The sequence below is a fragment of the Panthera pardus genome, unplaced genomic scaffold (genome assembly GCF_024362965.1).
Source record: "Panthera pardus isolate Hobbes unplaced genomic scaffold, ASM2436296v1 HiC_scaffold_20, whole genome shotgun sequence".
Classification (NCBI taxonomy): domain Eukaryota; kingdom Metazoa; phylum Chordata; class Mammalia; order Carnivora; family Felidae; genus Panthera; species Panthera pardus.
This window is the reverse complement of record NW_026526766.1, coordinates 22,927,249-22,946,581: the sequence shown is the minus strand read 5'-3', so window position 1 is coordinate 22,946,581 and position 19,333 is coordinate 22,927,249. Positions and strand designations below refer to the sequence as shown.

General features: G+C 45.3%; 1 protein-coding gene across 1 annotated transcript; it reads right to left on the bottom strand.

The window, feature by feature from the left end:
- Positions 1-10,345: 10,345 nt before the first annotated feature.
- On the bottom strand, positions 10,346-16,579 carry LOC128778567 (spermatogenesis-associated protein 31D4-like). The gene is made up of 4 exons (XM_053907829.1): positions 16,394-16,579; positions 15,536-15,581; positions 14,924-14,984; positions 10,346-14,640 (listed from the first exon to the last, which is right to left on the bottom strand). Exons 1-4 carry the CDS (start codon positions 16,529-16,531, stop codon positions 10,386-10,388), a joined length of 4,500 nt encoding a protein of 1,499 aa, XP_053763804.1. The 5' UTR covers positions 16,532-16,579; the 3' UTR covers positions 10,346-10,385.
- Positions 16,580-19,333: the final 2,754 nt, after the last annotated feature.

Below are 19,333 nucleotides of genomic sequence, written 5' to 3'. Positions count from 1 at the left end.
CACCTTTCCTCCTCCTCTTGGCTCTGCCCTGATGCTAGAACAAAAATGGAAGAATGAGGAGCTAGGACTCACTTGTCCGTCTCTCTTCTCTCTGGGAAACAGGGAAATTTAATATCCAGGAATGCTATGACTCAATTTTCAGTAATAGAATTTTGTGGTTCCTGCTTTTATCAATTTTTAAAGGTGATGAAATGTTTTCAATATTTGCTACTTTGAAAAACTCAAGGAAGGATTTTGTGTATGAGGTCCACACTTGATAGTCTCAGCCAGAAGTCCTTTGTTCAATGAGGACACAGACACGGAGGCCAGCAGTCACATCTGTGCTCCCTGAGGTACGACCGTGTATTGTGGGACACAGCTCAGAACCCAATCTCTCCTCAGAGGCTTTCAGAGAATCAGCCCAACATGAAGGAAGGCTTGGTCGAGTGAGGCTTGACATGGGATGGAACTCTCGATCGAGTGCGAGTGAGCTTTGTTCTCTTTCACAGATCCCATACTCTCTAAATAACCCAATCCAGGAATACGGAATCACTGTGTTTGGGATTTTACCCAAGACCTGTCACCACATCCAGATAGTTTGTGAGCTTCGAGTGGAAATCTTAGTCATTCCTTAACCTGTAGCCCTGCCAGATCTCTTTTCCTAGAGGAGTGAATGTCTCTTCTTTAAAAATTCCCATTTTAGGTGTCTCTCTGACCCAGCCAAACTCATTTAGAAATGTGGGATGAAGAACAGGAAAGTAAAGAGTTATTCTCTGAAGGACAACTTCTGGTCCCAATTCTCACATTTAAAAAAAAGCCTGGAGTCATCACTTCAGTCTTTGAAAGAAGCAAACTGAGAATCAATGACTTTGCTTGCAGCCATAGTAGGAACCACTACCCTAAATCCTCAGAGAATGTGAATGCACACAATCATAGCTACGATCAGCTTACCTGGGACAGAAACCACTGGAGGCTGGGGATTGCTCTCCTTCTGTGAACACTTGAATAGACACTTTGACAAATTGCTGGAGGATGCATGTGGGCTAGCATGAGGGTAAGAAACTCCTGGCGTCACAATCTAATGGGGGCCCACATATTCCTAAGTTTTATTACCAGGAACCCCACCTGGTTCTCACACTAAAGAGCTATGAAAACAATGCTCATGTTTCTAGCCAGGGAGTATAGGGTTTGAGAGAAAATTAACCATTTTGAAAACATTGTGAAATATTCTCAGAGTTCTCCATAACACAAGCCTACTCAGTAGGGGAAAAAGACTACCACATGGGAGAAGGTAAATTACACAACTAAGGCAGCCCATCTGGCCTTCTTGTCTCATCTATGAAGTAGGAAACAACAAACCATCTTCCAAACACTTATGAACATCACAAGTAAGGGGCACAGGCCCATTAAAAGACAGACATTTAATCATATCCCCTGCCCCAAGATCTTCCGGGTTCTCCTGGAAAAAAGGAGACAACACATAAGAACACATGGGGAATGTAAGCATAGATATGAGAAACTCTACGAATCAAAAGGAAATGTTAGAAACCAAAAACACTATGACAGATGTAGAATGCCTTTGATTGACTCATCTGAAGGTTACATATGGTCCAGGAAAGAACAACTGAGTTTGAAGATATGGCAGTAGAAATGTTCCATGCTGAAAATCAAAGAGAAAAAGAATTTTTAACACTAAAATCTAGAATACCCAAACATTATAGAAGCTCTGAGAACACCAAGCAGGGAATTACTAAAAAAATAAAATAAAATAAAATAAAAATAAACTATACCTGGACATATCATTTTCAAACTATAAGAAAGCAAAAGATAAAATATTTAAAGAATTCAGAAGAAAATAAACACCCCACCTCTAGGAAAAAAGATAAGAATTACGACTATTGTCATAAGCCATACAGGTAAGAGATTGGAGTGAAATATTTAGTGTTGCAATTTAGTTTGAAAGAAAAAACCACCAATCAAGAATTTTATATGTAGTGAAATTATCCTTCAAAAATGAAAGAGAATTAGGAAGTCAGACAAAGAAAAGCTGAGGAAATTCAGCAGCAGCAGACCTGCCCTGCAGAATGTTAAAAGAAGTTCTTCAGGGAGAAAGAAAATACTCAGATCTACAAAAGGTGAAGGAAGATAAAATAAAACTGTTCTTAGTCTTATTCTCAATTGACCCAAGAATAATAACAATAATGTGTTGGGTGATTATAGTATATGGATAAGTGAATGACATCAGTGTTACAACTGACAGGAGGAATTGGAAATTCCTGCACTACCTATTAAGTGGTATAGTATTATATGAAATTTGTACATGCATGTTACAAACTCTAGGGCAACCATTAAAATATTTTTTGTAGAAGGGCTTGGGTGATTCAGTTGGTGAAGCATCCGGAAGATCGGAAGGTCTGAAGATCAAGTTCTTCATCGAGCTGTGCACTGAGCATAGAGCCTGCTTGAGATTCAGTCTCTCTCTTCCCTCCCCCTACCGTGTGTGCTTTTTCTCTCTCTTAAGTAATAGAAAATGTTTTTTAACACACAGTAATTGTGCAAAAAAAAAAAAAAAGGTGAGAAAGTGGAATCATATATAATGCTTGCTGAACACCAAACACACTAAATGAAAATTACACTGAATGAAATTTATAATAATTTACACAAAATGAAAATTAAAATACATCTTAATCAGGGTGCTTGGGTGGCTCAGGTGGTTAAGTGACTGCCTTCAGCTCAGATCATGGGCTCATGGCTTGTGAATTTCAGCCCGGAGTAAGGCTCTGTGATGACAGCACAGAGCCAAGAACCTGCTTTGGATTCTGTGTCTCCCTCTATCTGTCCCTCCCCCACTTGAGCGCGCTTACTCTCTCTCTCTGTGTCTCTATCTCTGTCTCTGTCTCTCTCTCAAAAATAAACATTAAAAAAATTTTAATACAGCTTAATGTGTAAGATTCAGCAAAAGCAGTAGTTGGAAGTTGATAGCTTGGAATGCATCTATTTGTAAAGGAAGATTTATTATCTCTGACAGACTCTACTCTATTTACCTGATTGATGTCTCTGTGCTTCCAGAATATTGGCAAACACGGATTCCTCTTTAGGTAACAGCATCAGAAGAAGGACCCCACCCCACTCAGGAGGGCAAGGATGGGGATAGCTAGCAAGTTCAATTGGAGTTCAGCCATGGTGCAGTAAGGCCTCTCAGACAAAGATGGTTCACAGCATTAGAAAGGTATTGCTGCCTCGGGCAGCTGGGCATTGAGAGTACATGTTGTAGACTAGAGTTCCAGGCCCACATCACAGAGCTTTAGTACAGACACCAAAGGTTCTTGAGGGTAGGGGAGGGGACAACACAGGAAAGAGAAACCCACACGCAACTCCTCCCCCATCGTCCAGCCCAGCAAATCTGTCCATCCTTCCATGATCTCTTAGGTGCCTTAACTTACCTTCCAACTCCACCTATTCACCATTTCATATATTTACCTCAGTGACATCATCATATTCCACCTGTTTCCCTGATATTACCTGAGACCCTTTTTACTGCTTGGTGATCTCCTTTTGGACCCCACATTGTCGCCGAAGGTTTGCTATGCCCAGAGATCTACATCCCCAACATCTACTCTGCCTTCAGCTGCAGTTTTCCCCAGTAGTGCATTTTTACTTTTATGAACTGAGAAATATACTGAGAGGCAGCCCTACCCCCCATATTTCCTCAAAAGAATCCACACTCACCAAAGAGCATAAGAGACCAGAGTAGCCTCTACCAAAGAACAGAAAGCATGGCAAAGAGGGACACGGGGGCATGGCGCCCCATGGACCTGTGGCAAACAACTTAAAATCCTTTAGTAATTCTTTTATTTCCCCATACCCCTCTTAGGCTATTCATGCCCTAGAGGGTCTCTTCTACCCATACGGTGTCTCACCCTGAGGCTCCCTCTTCTCTCTGCCTAGTGCCACCTCTCCCCTCAACATTTGTATTTTTTTTTTTATTTTTTAAACTTTATTTTGAGTGACAGAGGGCTTGTGAGCATGAGCGGGGGAGGGGTAGAGAAGAAGAGAGAGAATCCCAAGCAGCCTCCAGCCTGATGGGGGCCTCGATCTCATGAGCCACAAGAGCATGACCTGTGCTGAAATCAAGAGTCGGACCAACTGGTTGGCCTGAGCCACCCAGGCGCCCCTCCCCACAATTTTAATTATTCCTTTGTTACAGAGCAGTAATGTTGAATCACAGCCCACAGGACCAAACTCATCTTAATCTAGGAAGCGGGCTTCTCTTTAGCATAACGTCTCATGAGCACAATTGTAATTATATGTAACAATACCATTTGGAGTATTTTGAATCACACCTGTGGTTACTTCTTCCATGAAAAGTTTCATTAGTTTTTCCCAGCATAATTGTTAACGTTTCACCAAAATACCTATTGACATCTCCATCCCTTTTTTAACAATAATGTCATTCTTGTTCATGGTGTATATGTATTCATCTCCCCATGCTAGCTAGTCATTTAATAGTTGTACCCCTTACAACTAGCTTCATTATTTATATTACAGACTGTTGAAATTAAGCCCTGTATCATCTCCTGATTTGACTTGCCTGCATTCCGTCTCTGATGAATCAGTCTTGGCCACAGACACCCAATTCTTTCCCTCTGATATGAGGAGGGTTTATCAGTAATGGTAACTCCTTCCTTTACCTCTCTTCTCCTGCACCCACAGCTACACCATTGTCTCTACCCAGAAGGAAGGTGCACTTCAAGCTCAGCCCGCCTGGGGCACATACCTTCCCTTGACTGCAGGAGGTTTCTCTGTTAGGGAAAATCCCTGCACATATCTTTGGATCACTAGTATTGCTTTTTAATAGAAAGGGTGGTCCTGACGGTCCCTAAGGCTCCTAGGACTCACTCACAAGTATAACAATATCCTTTAACATCCTGCAAGATCAGTTCCAACAAAAAAAAAGTTTCTAGGTGAGGAGGGGTTATAAATATGGCACATCGGATATAGTATTCAAAAATGGGCCCTTATTATAAAAAAGCCTAAGAAACTGACCCAGATTAAAGGAAACTAGAGAGACACAGCAACTATGTGTAGTATGTGATTCTAGACCGAATCCTGTAAAGGAAGTTTAAGAAAAACTACACAAAGGACGTTACTTGATTTAAATCCACAAATTAGGGGGCACCAGGATGGCTGCTCAGTGGGTTAAGCATCTGACTCTTGATTTAGGCTCAGGTCATCATCTCACAGTTTCTGGGATCAAGTACCCCCTGGGGCTCTGCGCGGATGTCTCAGGTCCTACTTCGGATCCTCTCTCTCCTGCTCTCTATGCCCCTCCCCTGCCACATGCACATGCACTCTCTCTTCAAAATAAACTTAAAAACATAAAGTGACAAAAATGGAATATGAATGCGAAATTAAAAACTTTATGTCAATGTTAAACTCTTATCACTGCGATAACTGTGCTGTAAGAGAAACTTTTCTTAAGAATACACAGTAAAGGGGTGCCTGGGTGGCTCAGTTGTCTAATCGTCCAACTTCATCTCAGGTAGTGAACTCGCGGGCAGTGAATTCGAGTCCCATGTCGGGCTCTGTGCTGACAGCTCAGAGCCTGGAACCTGCTTTGTATTCTGTGTCTCCCTCTCTCCCTGCTCTTCCCCTACTTGCACACTCTTTCTCTCTCAGGACTAAATAAACGTTAAAATTAAAAAAAAAAAAAAAAAGAATTACACAGTGAAATATTCAGGGCGAAAGTACATGATGCATGGAATATATTCTCAAACGTTCAAGAACATATGTATGTTTTTCACACATGTATCTGTGTGTTCGTGTGGAGAGAGAAGGAAAAGGAGGAAAGCAGACAGAAATTGTAAATAGTTCAAACTGTTAGTAGGTAAATCTGGGTAAAGGGTATATGGCTGTACCATCTATGCGACTTCTCCACAATTTATTTTCAAATATATATACTTTAAAAATGAATTTAACCCAACCTTTGAGATATCTGGCTTTGATTCCAGGAGCTGCTGCCGCCACCATACCCAGACCCCAGAAGTGCGCAATGCCAACTTTAAAACAGTTGTCTCGAGCTCTGTCCCAGACGAGAACCCTGGGATGGTCTGCACATATGAAGCATGCTAACATTTCACCAAGGTTTTAACAAAATACTGGCAAAGAACAACCCCATTCAAAACCAAAAAAAGAAACAATATTTTAGAAATTATACACAATATAAAACAAACAAAAAGAACAAAACGTCATCATGTATACTACATGCAACCCCTAACGTCTTTTTTATCTAGTGCTTCCAGGTTATTGTCTTCTGGGTTCTGCGGTGTGAATTGGTTTGCTAGCACCTCATTTGCTCTGCTAGTCAGTTACTGCTCCTCCACCAGATTCCCATCTTCCAAAAATGTGTTGACATCTTTTTCCTTACCCGCTCCCCTTTTTTGTCATCCGTAAGTACTTCTTTTCCACACCTTTATTGAAATATATTTCACATACCATATAATTCACCCATTTGACGTGGATAAGTCCGTGATTTTCAGTATATGCACAGACATGTGCATCACAATTCTAAAACATTTCCATGACTTCAGAGAAAACCACCTGCAACCTTTTGCCTATCATTCCCCTGTCCCCTCAGCCCCCCTCCACCCCACCTCCAGGCCCCAGCTCTAGGCTGAATCTACTTTCTGTCTCCCGATTTCCCTATTCTGGACATTTCATGTGAATGGAATCATGTGTGGTCATTTCTGACTGGCTTCTTTCACTGAACATGTTTTCAAGGTTCATCCATGTTGTGGCACGTATTGGTCTTTTTATTGCCAAAAAATACATCGTGTGGGTATGTCCTGTTTTATTTACCCATTTATCACTTGATGCATGTTTGTGTTGTTTCCATCTGGTGACGTTATGAATAATATAGCTGTGAACATTTGTATACAAGTTTTTGTGTAGACCTCTGTTTTCAGTGCTCTCGAGTAGACACCTAGGCGTCATGTGCTGGGTTATATGATAACTGGATGTTTAACATTTTGAGCAACTGCCAGACTGTTTTCCAAAACAGCTGCAATAGTTTCCATTCCCACCAGCATCATATGGGGTTCTAAATTCTCCACAGTCCCACCAACACTTGGATTATCTTTTTGATTCTAGCCATCCTTGTGGGTGTGAAGTGCTGTGAAATACTGGTTTTGATTTGCATTTCCCTGATGGCTAATGGCATCGAGCAGTTTTTCATCTAATCTTTTACTTTTAATGGCCTTGGGGGAAAGAGAGGAGTGTTTGATCTACTGTGTTTAACTTGAAACACAATAGTTCGTTTTAAAAGTGGCGGGAAAAGTTTTTCTTCTAAATATTTGAAAACACATAGAGCAGTGTTGAGTCTTTATCAACATGTATAGTGTTCTTCTATACTTTTTGCATGTTATACTTACTGTGTGATGAAGGGACAGTGAGATCGTGCCCTGAATTTGCTCTGTAAGATTACTTCTCATGTGGAGGTGAGGAATTCACTCAAAGGGCTCCTCAGGGTTGACTGCAAGGCAGAGCAGAAGTGATTGCCAAAGTGCCTATACGCCCAGTGCTATTTTGTCACCAATGCTGCGTACATCTATTGTGAATAACTATGTTCCACAGGTGATAAATATCAAAGAAATGTGAGAGCTTTGGCATGGGCACATAGCATATGTCTTAGAGATGGATGGCGAGATGTTTATTTGTTTATGTTTGTTTATTTTGAGAGACAGAGAGAGAGAGAGAGCACGAAGGGGGAGAGCAGAGAGAGAGGGAGGAGGAGGAGCAGAGAGAATCCCAAGCAGGCTCCACACCAGCAACACAGTGTGTGAGGCTGATGTGAGGCTGGAACTCGTGAACCTGAGATTATTACCTGATCCTAAACCAAGAGTCAGATGCTTAACCGGGGCTTTTGCACTTTAATCGTAATCACACCTGCCAGATGATAATGGTGCAACTTGGGTGAGGGGCGTGTGGGAAGTTCTATTGTTCTAGCTGCTCTTGTGCACTTTTAAACATTTCTGTAGTAAAAAGGCTGAAAAAAGTAAAAGAGAGAAAGGAGCAGTAGGAGACCTGGCAAGGGAGGCTCAGTCCCATCAAGACTAGAATACAGGGATCTCTCAATAAAGAGTATTTCCTTCGACACTGGGAAGGAAGGAAGAATGGGGAAATATTGTTGGAAGGTTTCGCTGTGTTGTGTTCTGATGAAGAGCTCCCATCTCATGGCTTTCTAGCTCCTCTGTGAACTGTGGTCCAGCACATCTGCAGGGAAGATGAAGAGGGCCTAAGTTGAGGAAAGTGAAGGAAATTTAAAATAGATCTGAGTAGAATTGGCAAGAGAACAGATGAAGGAAATAGTGACCTCGCTCCAATTCTTTTGTTTACATGTAAGCCTGGGATAAGTATTTGTGAGATGAATGAATGATTTGCAAGTAGTGCTGGGACTGAATTTCTTGTGCCATCAATAGACTCAATTGTGATATTTCCAATAGTGATCAGTAACTTGGAGAAAGGTATTTCTAGAAAAAGCAGAGAGACAAGAATTTGCCAGACAAGAAGGACTGACGGGGATTGGATGGGGCCCATTTGTACTGGAGGTTTTTATTTAAAAATTTTTAATGTTTATTTATTTCGAGAGAGACACGAGGAGAACACAAGTGGGGGAGAGGCAGAGAAGGAGAGACAGAATCCCAAGCAGGTTCTGTGCAGAGCCTGTGCGAGATCATGACCTGAGCGAAGAGCAAGAGTCAGCCGCTAAAATGACTGAGCCACCCAGTCAACCCTGTTTTTTTAATTTTTTTTTAATGGTTATTTTTCAGGAAGAGAGGGAGAGACACAGAGTGTGAGCTGACGAAGGGGCAGAGAGAGAGACGGAGACACAGAATACCAAGCAGGCTCCAGGCTCTGGGCTGTTAGCACCGAGCCCCACTTGGGGCTCGAACTGACGGACCACGAGATCATGACCTGAGCCGAAGCTGGACGCTTACCCGACTGAGCCACCCAGGTGCCCCTGGAGCTTTTTAAATGTTGGTTACCTGATAGATGATCAGGAAGACAAGGCCTTGGAACATAGACAACAAGTAGAAAAATGAATGATGTGGAGTTGGTACCAGGGGGCATATAAGCCGGAAGGATAGGAGGAGGAGGTAAAAGGAGAGAATGTCAGACTATAATATTCCTGATGGCAGAAGTATTCCCAGTATTAAGATCTACAGGGTGTCAGTAACTGCACCGGATGGGCAGTAAAGGACTCTAAAATGAGATTATGTAGAAACTGGGACAGTGGGTTATTGGCTGATCTATCCACATAGATGTTACAACCTCCAGTACTTTCTCTTCATGTTGCCTGCCCTGGGCCCCATCTCACCTATTGTCTCTCTCGGGACCTCCACAGAATCAGACTCTGCATTCGTTGTGTGACCTTAATGTTCAGAGACTGTAGGGTCAATGGCATGACCTTGACCAGAAGGATACCACATTTGTATCTTCTTGTTCAAAGAGGGCGTCAATGGTTTTTTAACACTGAACATTCACTAGGACACTCACTCCATTTTTGAGTTCCAGCCTCATGTGGCATCGCCTTCCCTCCAGAATCCTATTGTAAGCGTGGGAGAGTCCTATTGTAAGGGTGGGTAGGTGTGCTGTCTTGGCCAAAAAAAAAAAACCAAAAAACAAAAAACAGCATTCCATGGAAAAGCCCCCAATTATCTGTATGCTGGTGCACCGTGTAGAACTCACCTCTGGTTCATAACTTGCAGGTCTTCTGGAGGAGATCTACCTTGGCTCCACTAAGGCCATGAATATCAAAGGTGGTACCTCCATTGTAATGGGAGAACTGTCCACACTAAAGGCAAGATCTTGTATATTGCCATCAAGTGTGGAACTTGAGGTCCCCGTCTCCAAAAGGGGGTGCCAAGCTTGACAGCTTCCAGTAGGAAACCCCCATGTCAAGTTTAACATGACTCACACGACAGATGCTTAAGCAGCATGTATGCTGTTCCTCGACCCTACCCCAACCAGCCCAGACACTCCCATTCAGAGTTCACCCACCTGTGGGATCCTCTGGTAACTGGAAGCCACTGTAACACTAGCAGGCAAGAAGGAAACAGTGGCTTAATCATTATGTTCTGAAAACTATACCTGTCTTTGATCCTCCTCAGATGGAGAAGACTTACTCTAAAAGGTATAAAGCGTTCAAAGAGGGTAAAGGAGAGAGCTGCTAAGAGGCAGCAGAACAGAGCCCATCTCCTCAAATTTCATCAGAGAGGAAATGGGCTTGGACTACATGGTCCCCCAAGAGATCCCCCTCAACAGGGGGACTGGTCACCTTGAACCAACACAGTACACAGAACAGACATCACTGTTAGAGGAATGTTTATTGGGGAGAATCAAAGGGATTATTTTGTGGGATTTGGGCTGCGAAATTTCCCCCTCTTGAAATTCTGGACAAGGGTTTTCTGTCTAAATGATAGACACAGATCTCCAAATACTGTGCCTTTAGCACTGGTGAGAGTGGCTGGAGGCCCCTGGCCAGCTTGATGCCTGAAGGTGCAGTGTGGGTGGGGCACAGGCTCCCTGTGGGGCACAGACAGGCGATGGTTCTGCCACAGCAGCTGGCCCTTAAGTGCCACAGCTTCCTGCCGGTGTCTGCCCTTGTCCCTGATCTGTCTAATACTTGGACAATGGCTGTGGCCCACAAAGACAGCTTGTTGGTGACAGGACTTGGTATTTCTCTCTTTACAGGAGGGAGCCCTGTAACTGAGAGGAGGCCCCTGGGCAGGCTGTGCCTGGGCCTGCACTTGTGCTTCCTTCCGAGTTTTCCCAAACTTGGCTGAGGACAGAAGGGGCTGTTGAGGACAGGCGCTATCTGTAGCATGCCGGTGCCCCATCTTCTCTTCTAAGAACTTCCCAACATCTTTCCTGAGTTTCTGAGCTTCGGTCCTCCCAGTAAAGGCAGCTCTACCTTGAACCATGCCTCTGCTTTGCACACATGGCAGGATGCCCTTTTCCTGGGAGTTTTCTTGTCTTTTGCACTTTCTGCCAGGATTAAGCCATTGTAAAATAGCCTTCACTTTTTTTCTAAAAAGGCTTTCACGGGGAGGCTGACCTTTCTGTGATAGGGTGCGGGAGGATTGGCTCCCAGGCTTCTCCGCCAGTGCCACGTCCCGAAGAGGGCAACTCTTCCTTATAGGCTGGGATGTCCCCAACCCTGCATCCCCTCCACCAAACTCTTGTGCTTTGGAACACGGAGGGCTCACTGTCTCTGTAGCTGGTGGGAGATTCTTGTGCTGGTGCTTCCTTAAGACATGCTTAGGGACCCAAGTATCCTGCTGCTGTTCCGTGCTAATTCCTGTGTCCTGCACACGGACGTGAAGCACCTGGGAAGCTCCCATGTCCCCACTGGAGTCCTCCTGGTCATGAGTCAGGGAGGCCTTGGAAGTCGAGGGGGGCAGGTCGTTGTCTTTGCTCTGGGCCCACCTCTGCTGTCTTTGCTCCGATTTAAGCTTTAATTCCTTATACAGCCGTTCTGTTAAATTAGGATCCTGGGGAATTGATGTGTTTGCTGGGTGGCTTTTAATGGTCACAGTACGTTTGTCCTCATTTACATTCACATTTATCATTTGGGGGCTTCCTGGCTGGCTGGTTGTCAAGATATCTCTAGGTTTTGATTGACGCCCATCTGGCTCCTCAACCCTGAATGACTCCCTGGACACTTTGGGCACAGAAACAGGTTCTGGATTCACCACCATCTTGCCCTGTTGCATCTTGACTCTATCGCTGGGATTTACGGTCTTATCCTTTGGCTCATGCCTGGTGCCAGCTTGCCTTGCGGGCTGCTTTAAGGGCCATCTGTTGGCTGGTACAGTCTGTGTCTGGCTTGCTTTGCCTATGCTGCTCTGTCTGATAGGTTGAAGAGTCTGTGTGCCATCCTTCATTTCCTGAACTTCCTCTGCAAGCCCATGGTTGATAGGACGCGGTGATTTTGCTGGGATTCCCTGTCCTTCCTTGCCCACAGTTGAGGTGGCAGGCAGCAGCCCATCCAGGATGGGGGCTGAATTTGCTGTTCCCACTTTGTCTCCATGGAGAGATTTAGAGCTTCCTCTAAGGGACTTGAAGTCCCCAGATTTTGAGTTGGACCCAGAAATCAGGTTGGTTGAGCAGGCCAGGTTCGAATGGGATAAGGACTGGGATGGGGCCTCTTTCAATTTAAAGATAGCTATGGATTCAAGGTCCTTAGGGGGAAGGCCCTCTACCATTCTGTGATGGCATTGTTTAATATGGGACTCCAGCATCTGCTGTGCATTAGATTCAATGAAGGAAAGCTCCCGGGAGGTATTCAGGCAATATTCCCCACCCACTGATGGTGGCAGAACTCTCTGTTGTATTTCAGTGTGGGATTTCTCAGGATGAAGCAATGTCTGATTCATAGTATGCCATGAACTATGCACGGTCCCGGGGAGCTGACCCTCATTGATTTCCTCCAACTTTTTGCTCAGATGTATTCTGAGGACATTTTCAAGTTGCCTTTGGCCTAGTCTCTCCACAGATGCTCTTGATGTATTCTCGGGTGGGCTCATAAGTTCTTCCTCAGCATCATACCCCATATCCTTATCTGAAGAGCTCTCTGGGTCACTCAACAGATGATCTTTTGGCCCATTCTCTGGGTTGTTTCCCAGATCCTTCCCAAAGGGGTCCTCTAGCTGAAGCATTTCTGAGTCCCCCTCATGGAAGCTTTCAGGTTGGCTCAACCCAACATTTAGAGTGTTGCTACTCTGACTCTTAGAGGTCTGTTGGAGTCTACGATAGTGCCCCACCTCAGGTATGTTTGAAAAATTCTTCGGAGGCCTCATCAGTGATAGAGACTCATGGATCCTGCGGGGAAGGCCCCACCGGTGCTGGATGAGCCTCTTTCGGAGGTGATGCTCTAGTTTCTTACGAAGCTCATCACTGAGAGGAAACTGTCCAGGAAGGATAGAGACTGCACCATGGGCCTGGAAGGCCCGGCGGTTAGACAAGTTAGGAGCCGAAGGACAAAAGGCCTCATGGGATCTTTGAACCACAGCGGGTAAACCCCACAAACTTGCCTGTTGCTTCTGCAAAACATTCCATTCTAGGTCTTGAATTTCAGAGGGGATGAGAGACTCCAACTCATTCTGGGGTCTATGAAAACACACTCCACAGCTCTTAATCTGGGGTAGAGGACTAGATGGCAGGATTGGGAGTGGGGACTGAAGGTAGGTCTCAGGCTGGACTTGAGGGGGAGGTAGGGGCTGGGGTTGAGGCTGGGGTTGAGGCTGGGGTTGAGGCTGGATCTCAGGCAGGGCCTGAGGAAGTGGAGGGGGAAGTCCTGGGGATTCCTGGTCTGTGGAGGTAGAGATTCTATTGAAAATAAAGGTTGAGGAACAATCCTCTGAGACATGGGCAACAGGGGGCAAAGACTCAGTATCCAGAGTTGGGAGACCCCAGAAGAGCTGCAAAGGTGTTGGCTGTAAATGGACCTCTACCAAGGTTGTAGGATAGGGGGGCTGCTGATGCACATGTAGCTCCTTTGATTTGTCTTTGCTGTTCCAGAAAGGAAGGGAGGCTGCCAAGTCAGGCTGGGCAGCAACTGACTCTGACATTTTTCCCAAAGAATTTAGTGTGTAGTCTGGCCTGAGTTGTTTTGGAAGAGAACCCTTCTTTCCCTTCCATATCAAGAAATCACTCCTCTTTTGGACTTGTTTCTCCAGAAGTGCCAGGACTTCAGGGCTGAGGAAAGACAGGCCGCCAGGCTCTACAACGTAGGGCACAGGGTCTCCCCTGGAAGAAGCCTCAGAACGGAGGGCAAGAATCTCTTGGCTGAAATCCCATTGAGCCAAGGTAGAAGGGAAGAAGTCTTTGGCATGAGTTTTGCACCAAGAGAAGTCTGAGACACACAAGCTTGCATGGTCAGTGCCTGTGGTTGTTGGGATATGAGTGGACAATCCAACAGGGCCATCTGGAGATGAGTTCTCCGGAACAGGCTTCAAGGTGATGGAAACTGATTTAGGTTGAGCCACAGTTAAAGTGCTGTCTGGTGGTGGTGAAGCAGACAGGGTTGGTGGTGCATGATGACAAGCACAGGTCTCAGTGGGATTCTTTGTCTGGGACAACTCCGATAAGGAGTTGACATCTTGGGAAACGGGGGAGTCAAGAGAGATGGTATTTAGAGACAATTTGGCCTCTGGTTGAACAACAGGGTCCACTGTCTGAGCATCACATGGTGGGAGAGGGGAAACGGCAAGGGGTTGGGGTGGGAAATGGTCCTCAGGGAAATCAGATTCCAAGGGAGGACAAGGCTGTGGTGGCCAAGAGTGATCCGGCGCTGAGAGTGGAACATAGTCAGCCAAGGGGGTCATTGGGTTAGGTGGGAAGGTGGAGGCAAGTGGCAGGGAAGGCTCAGGCAGAGAAGCTGATATTAGGTCTCCTGGAGGGTCTGCTGAGAAGGCAGGGGATGAAGTGAACAATGAGTCAGTCACAGGAGCTGTGGAACCCAAGGGAGTAGCATCTTCGAGGGCCTCTGGGTACAGCATCCGATTGATCTCAGCAGTTGTGTTATTACACACCTCACAGAAGGGGTCTGGACATAACAGTTGACGAAAGTGGATTGTATCACGTTGCCAGCCTAGGGGGCTGCAGGAGACAGGAGGTACAAAGCTGCAGCCAGGGCCAGAACAAGGGAAGGAGCCCATGCTGACCTGCCAAGGGAGGGGCCACCTGAAGCCTGCTGCTCCTTCACAATGCCCCACATTTATGACTTCATAATATACTCAGTAACCTTCACCCCAGGGTCCTCATTCACGTACCCGTTCCTATGGCTACCCCCCTCCCATGACTGGCAGGTTGCACTGAATTCATACAATTGCATAAATCATGCTCTAGGAGGGATCAGGATAGAAGGGGAAAGAGTAGTCACCTCCTTATATTACACATCAGCGTCCTTATCTCTTCCTCTTCTCTCTGAAGGCATTTCCAACCTGGGAAACCAGGAGAGTGGGTTATATGTAGTGAAGGTGGAAACACAGGTATTATACAGGAGTCCCTTTGTGACACACCCTTGCGATATTAGATTCTGGATGCCCCAATAATCGGTAGATGAGGTCAAATGGTCAATGATGTGACACATGGTATAGCATTAAAGTATTTCATTTACATTACATCATGTGATGCTCAAACCACCTCTGTGAAGCACAGAAGTCAGTGGTTACCTCAGGGAGGAATCCTGAGTATCCGTGACGTCACAGGTCTTGCACAAAATCAGGAGACAGAAGTTCTGACTCCTGACATCTCACACGGCCACCACTGGGCAACAACCATTGATTGCCCAGGTCCACCATGGCTCCACACTCAGGGCTGGGCAGAGCAAGGAATCTAAGGGCCTCCAGTTCTGAGTGTTCTGAGGCCTCCATTTTCAGGGGGGCACTGTGTCTAGTAGCTGACATCCTCAGAAATCATGGAACTGGAACCTCATGGAAAGGACAGGAAGGGTCACCCTTGGAGAGCTCATGTGGAACAAGCAGAACCTTACCTTTCAGTGTACCGCCTTTCCTCCTCCTCTTGGCTCTGCCCTGACGCTAGAATGAAAATGAAAGAATGAGGACCCTGGGACTCATCTCTCACTCTGCTCTCAGAAATGGAGACATTCTTGGGGTGCCTGGGTGGCTCAGACAGTTAAGTGTTTGACACTTGATTTCGGCTCAGGTCATGATCTCTGGTCACTGGTCTCCAGTGAATTCAAGGTCCCCATCTGTGCTGTCAGAGCAGAGACCGCTTGGGATTCTCTCTCCCCCTCTCTCTGCTCCTCCTGGGGCCACCCTCTTTGTGTGTGTGTGTGTGTGTGTGTGTGTGTGTGTGTGTGTATGCGCACGTGCGCATGTGTATACTTTCTAACATAAGGAAAAAAAACAGAAACGGAGGACCAACAGTCACATCAGTGCTCCATCAGGTAGGACCCTGTATCCTGGGACAGAGCTTGGACCCTAGTCTCTGCTCAGTGTGTCTCAGAGGCTTAGCACTCTTCTCCTGATCAGCCCAACATGAAGGCTCGGTCGAGTGAAATCTTACATGAAAACGTGACCCATGATCAAGTGCTGGGGAACCTTGTTCTCTTACACACATCCCATACTCTCTAAACCCAAACTAAGACTACAGAATCCTTATTTTGGGATTTTGTCCAAGTCCCGCCACCACAGCCAGATAAGTACTAAACCTTAGTACTTTCTTAACCCTTAGCCCTGCCAGATCTCTCCTCCTAGAGGAGTGAATGTCTCTTCTTTTAGACTTCCCATTTTAGTTGTGTCTAATCCTACGAAACTCATTTTAAAATTTGGGACTAGAAGTAGAAACAATACGAATGTCTGTTCAGGACTCCCCCAGGATTCCTTACCTTTTGGATGGGTTTGGTGTTCCCAGTTGGAAATGGAATCCCCATCAGGTAGCACAGGAACAGAAGAAGCAACCCCAACCCATACAAGAAGGTGAAGTTGGGGTCAGTCTCGAAGCATGTTGAGCCAAAGCACAACATGGTTCAGTAGCACTATTCTGAAATGAGAGAATCACAAAGCTGCCTATAGGTAACTGAACAGCAAGGCTGCCTATAGGTAACTGAGCTGCGAGTGTGCCGATGCCTGACTATATAACTCTCCAGGCTTACATCACAGAGCACTGAAAAGTCACAAAAGGTTTCTGAGGGTTGGTGGAGGGGACAATTGGAGAGGGTGTGCCCCAAGCCCCTCCCCACCTACCAGCCCAGAAGGTCCCTCCACCTCTCCTCCTGCAGGTCCCTCTGGCCTACCCTGCCATCCTGTTTTTCTACCTCATCTTTTCATCATATTGACGAGGGAGCATGAGGCTGGCTGAGGGGCCAAGCACAAGCTAGCACACAATCCCCTACCTGCCAACTGTGGGCAATGTGTGATATTCCTTAGATAACTCCAGGCTACTCAAAACCAAGAAAGGACAAAAAACAAATGGCTGAACTGATAGTCTCCACCAGTTCACCAGAAAAAGGCAATCCTGTCAACAGCCTAATGTCCAGGAACCCCCTACTGTCTTAATGTTAATGCTTTGCCTGAGGGAAAAACAACCTTATCCTGACTATAGCCAGGCCTCCAATTTTCTGAGTCTTTAGACTATGAAAATCCCTTTAGGAACTCTCTCTTGACTTTGTCTCCCCCTACTCCATAAAAGTATCCCCCAACACTTATAGTCCAGCCCTTTCTGCCCATGGGTCCTGTCCCTGTGCTTTAATAAAACCAGCTTTTTGTACCAAAGACATCTTCAAGAATTCTTTCTTGCCATCGGCTCCAGACCATACCCCCACCATCAACTCAAAACTTCATCATTTGGTCCCCAGCATGGCACGTTCAGTCTTTTTATTGGGACTCTGAGCCGGTGCAAATTCAGTGAGTATACTCTCTCTTTTCTTCCTTTCTTCTTATTTCAGGGGCTTTTCGAGAACTATGGTCTTATTGGAACACTTTCATATTGATTTCTCAGGCTGCAATTCTCTAACCCATGGCTACTCTACGGGGAGAAGAAAGCCTGCCTTTTGGCTGGAAGTTAGTACCCTGGCTAGCATGGTAATAAGACTCAGAAACTTGATCCCCTCTCTTTATTCTTGTCCTTTATACAAAGTTGTCTGTCTTGGGCATGGGACAGCCACCTAAATAACCAGGACAGCTGCCAATCTTAAGACTCTCATGTGAGGTTTCCTCCTCATTGGTCTAATGTGATCCCCTCCACATCTCTGGTCTAGCTGCTTCAGGCTGGGAGACCTCCACTGGGAGCCAGCCAAATCAGTACCTGATTGAATTAAAACCCAGTCAGGGACCGTTTTCTAGTGAGTTGGCTGTAAAGGCTATGTGTGTTGGAATGTCACTTAGATCATGATGGATTCCTATCCTTACTGTTTTCAGTCAATATCCTCTACTAACTACTTAAAATACAAAATGTGGTAGCTCTCCCCCACCCCGTAAATTTTCTCGTGTTTTTCATGGGCTAAAAATCTTAGGTTTTTCAAGAAACTAAAGCATGGCCTCCACAACATGCTCATCACAGACTAGGTAATCAAGGCATGGCCATCAGGGCATATTCTTCAAGGCATGGCCTTTTAGGGCACTGCTTTCAAGGTACATTATTTTGGGCCCTACAACAGGCACCCGTCTGTAATCTAGAATGCAATGGGGAAGCAGTGGGATGGTAGCATTCCCCCTTCAGGAGTCCTTGGTTGGCTGATTGGTGGTCATAGCAACTTCAAGAAACACCTCCGGTCACTTTGACACCAGGAACCTTTGACATATCCTGCACAAGGGATGCCACCTGGGAGATGGGGGTCATTCTCAGGGATAATGGACCTTCTCTCTCTTTTCTACTTTTCTCCTAAAGAGAAGCATAGGAGCTTCTTCTTTCATCCCCAAAAATCTCCCTTCAGATGCCTTTTGGCCCTCTGGAAACTGTGATATCATGACCTGAGCTGAAGTGGGACGTTTAACCAACTGAGCCACCCAGGCGCCCCAAAGAGCCTTCAAAATTTAAAGGAATGAGGGATTGATGGTACACCTGTTTTTTGGGGGTTTTTTGTTGTTGTTGTTGACAGCACTGAAATTATCTCCACTGATATTTAGTAGGGGAAGTTCACAGCTAACATCAAATACAAATAATTTGCCAATGTCTATGCTAACATCAATTATAAATCATTTGCCAACACTTAAGCATTTTACTTGCAGCAACCTTAAAATCACCCTATGATGCAAGCAGTTTTCACAATCACCCGTGATGTAAGCAGGACAGGTATCTACTGCCCCTTTTATCAAAGAACAAAACTGAAGCTAAGAGAGGGTAAATGACTTCTCAAGATCACCTAGCTAGAAAATAGCAGAGCCCTGACAATGAAATCCCCAATGTTCTCAACACCTCTTTTAAACATTAAGTGACTTCTTAAAATAAAGAGTCACCCTAGTCCTACAATTAAAGCAGTTGTGTGGCTGTGAATATTTACTTTGTGTATTAAATGCTAGAAGAAAATTTTTGTTGTTGTTGTTATTCTATCATCCCCTTAGGTACTTTTTCCTTTTCATTCGTGGCACCAAAGTCTTTATAGGTTTCTTCTATTGCCCTCTGAGAACCTGCTTTCAAGAACTAGATTATGTACAACTCTCAGGAAGTCATAAATGAATAACAAAACTTAACATGCCATACATCTCACACAGTTTACATACATCTAACCCTTAAGCCTTAATATAAAGCTCTCACAGGAGCAGTTCAGGCAGCCATCCCGAGGTAGCAGAGATGGCTTTTGGTAGAGTGAGGTGTTCTCACATGTCAG